Source organism: Etheostoma cragini, unplaced genomic scaffold (assembly GCF_013103735.1).
Source record: "Etheostoma cragini isolate CJK2018 unplaced genomic scaffold, CSU_Ecrag_1.0 ScbMSFa_2707, whole genome shotgun sequence".
In the NCBI taxonomy this organism is placed as follows: domain Eukaryota; kingdom Metazoa; phylum Chordata; class Actinopteri; order Perciformes; family Percidae; genus Etheostoma; species Etheostoma cragini.
The window spans coordinates 1-2463 of record NW_023266898.1 but is presented as its reverse complement, the minus strand read 5'-3'; the positions used below and the strand labels follow the sequence as shown (position 1 = coordinate 2463).

Below are 2463 nucleotides of genomic sequence, written 5' to 3'. Positions count from 1 at the left end.
TGTGTTAGTGACGGGAAGGAAGGAAGGAACTGTTGAAAAGAGATAAAAAATGTTAAAGAATTGTCGGAAATAGTGTTAAACTAATGTAAATACAACATACTGGTGTTAGTGATATTAACAATATACTGAGATTAAATACTGATGTCACAAAAATGAAGAAACTGTTGACAAGAAACAACTTTTTATATATTATAGTTAATATTCTACCTGTTCTAGTGCAGAACTGACCCGGATGTTGATGTCCTGTGGAGGCGGGGCATGTCTGTCAGAACTGACCCAGATGTTGATGTTGATGTCCTGTGGGGGCGGGGCATGTCTGCCGGAAGCAGTTAGCCAGTTAGCCAGTTAGCTTCCTCCGTCATGGCGGAACTGAACCGACAGCTGCAGGAATACCTGTCCCAGTCTAAAGGATCCGGAGCCCGGACCATCTCCCAGTCCAGCTCCAGCACCACGGTGGACCTGGACGACCCGGAGCCGGTCCCGGGCAGCTGGTTCGGGCGGTGGTCGAGCCGCTGGTCCGGCGGGAGCCGCGGGACCGGCCAGTCCGGCCCGAGCTCCGGTGGAAACAGCGGCTTTTCCTGGCCGTGGTCGGCCGAGCCGGACCCCTGTCTGCCGGGCATGAGCCGCCGCCAGCGGCTCGTGGCCTTCGGCGTGTGCGCGTGCTTCTCCGCGCTGTGCTTCGGGCTGTCCGCGCTGTACGCGCCGCTGCTGCTGCTCTACGCGCGCAAGTTCGCGCTGCTGTGGTCGCTCGGTTCGCTGTTCGCCATCGCCGCCGCGGCGGTGCTGCGCGGGCCCAGCAGACTCGCCTCCGGGCTGCACACGTCCCCCGGGGCCGCGGTGTACCTGTGCGCCCTGGGGGGGACCCTGTACGCGGCGCTGAGCCTCCACAGCACCGTGCTGACGGCGCTGGGAGCCGCGCTGCAGGTCGCGGTGATCGGCGGCTACGTGGTGTCGCTGCTGCCGGGGGGCAGCGCCGGGATCCGCTTCATGGGGGGCATGGCGGCGTCCGCCATCAAGCGGACGGTTACCGGGAAGACTATGCCGATCTGACCGGGGACGGAGCGGCACAGACCGGGAAGACTATGCCGATCTGACCCGGGACGGAGCGGCACAGACCGGGAGGACTATGCCGATCTGACCCGGGACGGAGCGGCACAGACCGGGAAGACTATGCCGATCTGACCGGGGATGGAGGGGCTCAGACCGGGAGGACTATGCCGATCTGACCCGGGACGGAGCGGCACAGACCGGGAGGACTATGCCGATCTGACCGGGGACAGCGGGGCTCAGAGCGGGTACTTTGCACAGACACTGGGGGGGTTTCTGGACGTTTTCAGCGGTGATCCAGGATGAAGATCTGCGGGACTCAGCGGACTGTTTTGGGGCTTTTTGAGTTTTATATTTAATTGAGACTATTAATGATATTATTGGCTGTTAACGGACTGCTGCTGCTCACGGGACCAAATAAAGTTAAAGATGCTTCAACTGTTGAATTTCCTCTGAGGAACTTTTAATGAATCCTTTTAATACCGAAAATAAAGAACTAAAATGGTTAATAACCGCTGTATTCGCTATGTGTACATATATCTCTCTCTCTGTCTGTGTGTGTGTGTATATATACACACACACACAGACACAATACAAGAGTAACTCCACCTTCTCCTCCAATGAGATCTTTTATCTTCATTGTAGATTATCTCTGAAGCATCAGAACTATGAATGAACACATGAGGAATTATGGACTTCCCCCCTCTGTAAAGAATCACTGTACATACCACACGATCTCCACATTCTGTCTCCATATTATACACACACTATCCCAGCAATTCCAGTAAGAACGCGGCAGTGAGTGTGCCTGGTGTGTGATGCTGTCGGGAGGAGAAACTGTACCATGGCTTAACAGCCCAACATCTTCATTCACTGCCTGTCGCAATGATCCGACACACTCCTTCATCTCAACACCGGAACCTTTCACTGCGGCCTGTATATGTGTGTGTGTATATATATGTGTATATATATGTATGTATATATCCGTGTTTCCCAAAATGACATGACAGCATGAACGTCTTGTCTAAAAATAATAATGTTCCCATTTAACGAGCTGATGTCCCACACGTGGATCTCTAGATGTTAATTATTCATCTCTCTGAGGTTTTAAGAGAGTGAATGGAGATATGAAGGAGGGAAAGAAGGATGGATGGAAGGAGAGAGAGGGAGTATGACGTCCTTTCACTCTGTGTGTGTGTCTGTGATTGTGTATATGTGTTTGTGTGTCTGTCTGCATGCGTCTGTGTGTGTGTCTGTTTCTCTCTGTGTGTGTGTGTGTGTCTCTCTGGGTGTCTGTGTGTGTGTGTGTGTGTGTGTGTGTGTGTCTCTCTGGGTGTCTGTGTGTGTGTGTCTCTCTCTGGGTGTCTGTGTGTGTGTGTCTCTGTGTGTGTGTGTGTGTGTGTGTGTGAGTGTGTT

The 2463-nt window shown here is 53.1% G+C and overlaps 1 protein-coding gene across 1 annotated transcript; it reads left to right on the top strand.

The window, feature by feature from the left end:
* Positions 1–312: 312 nt before the first annotated feature.
* sft2d3 (SFT2 domain containing 3) lies at positions 313–1559 on the top strand. Its single transcript, XM_034865779.1, has 2 exons — positions 313–1067; positions 1288–1559. Exon 1 carries the CDS (start codon positions 361–363, stop codon positions 1048–1050), a length of 690 nt encoding a protein of 229 aa, XP_034721670.1. The 5' UTR covers positions 313–360; the 3' UTR covers positions 1051–1067; positions 1288–1559.
* Positions 1560–2463: the final 904 nt, after the last annotated feature.

Coding starts and splice junctions, on each gene's coding strand:
- sft2d3 (XM_034865779.1), top strand. CDS start 361: ATGGCGGAACTGAACCGACAGCTGCAGGAATACCTGTCCCAGTCTAAA.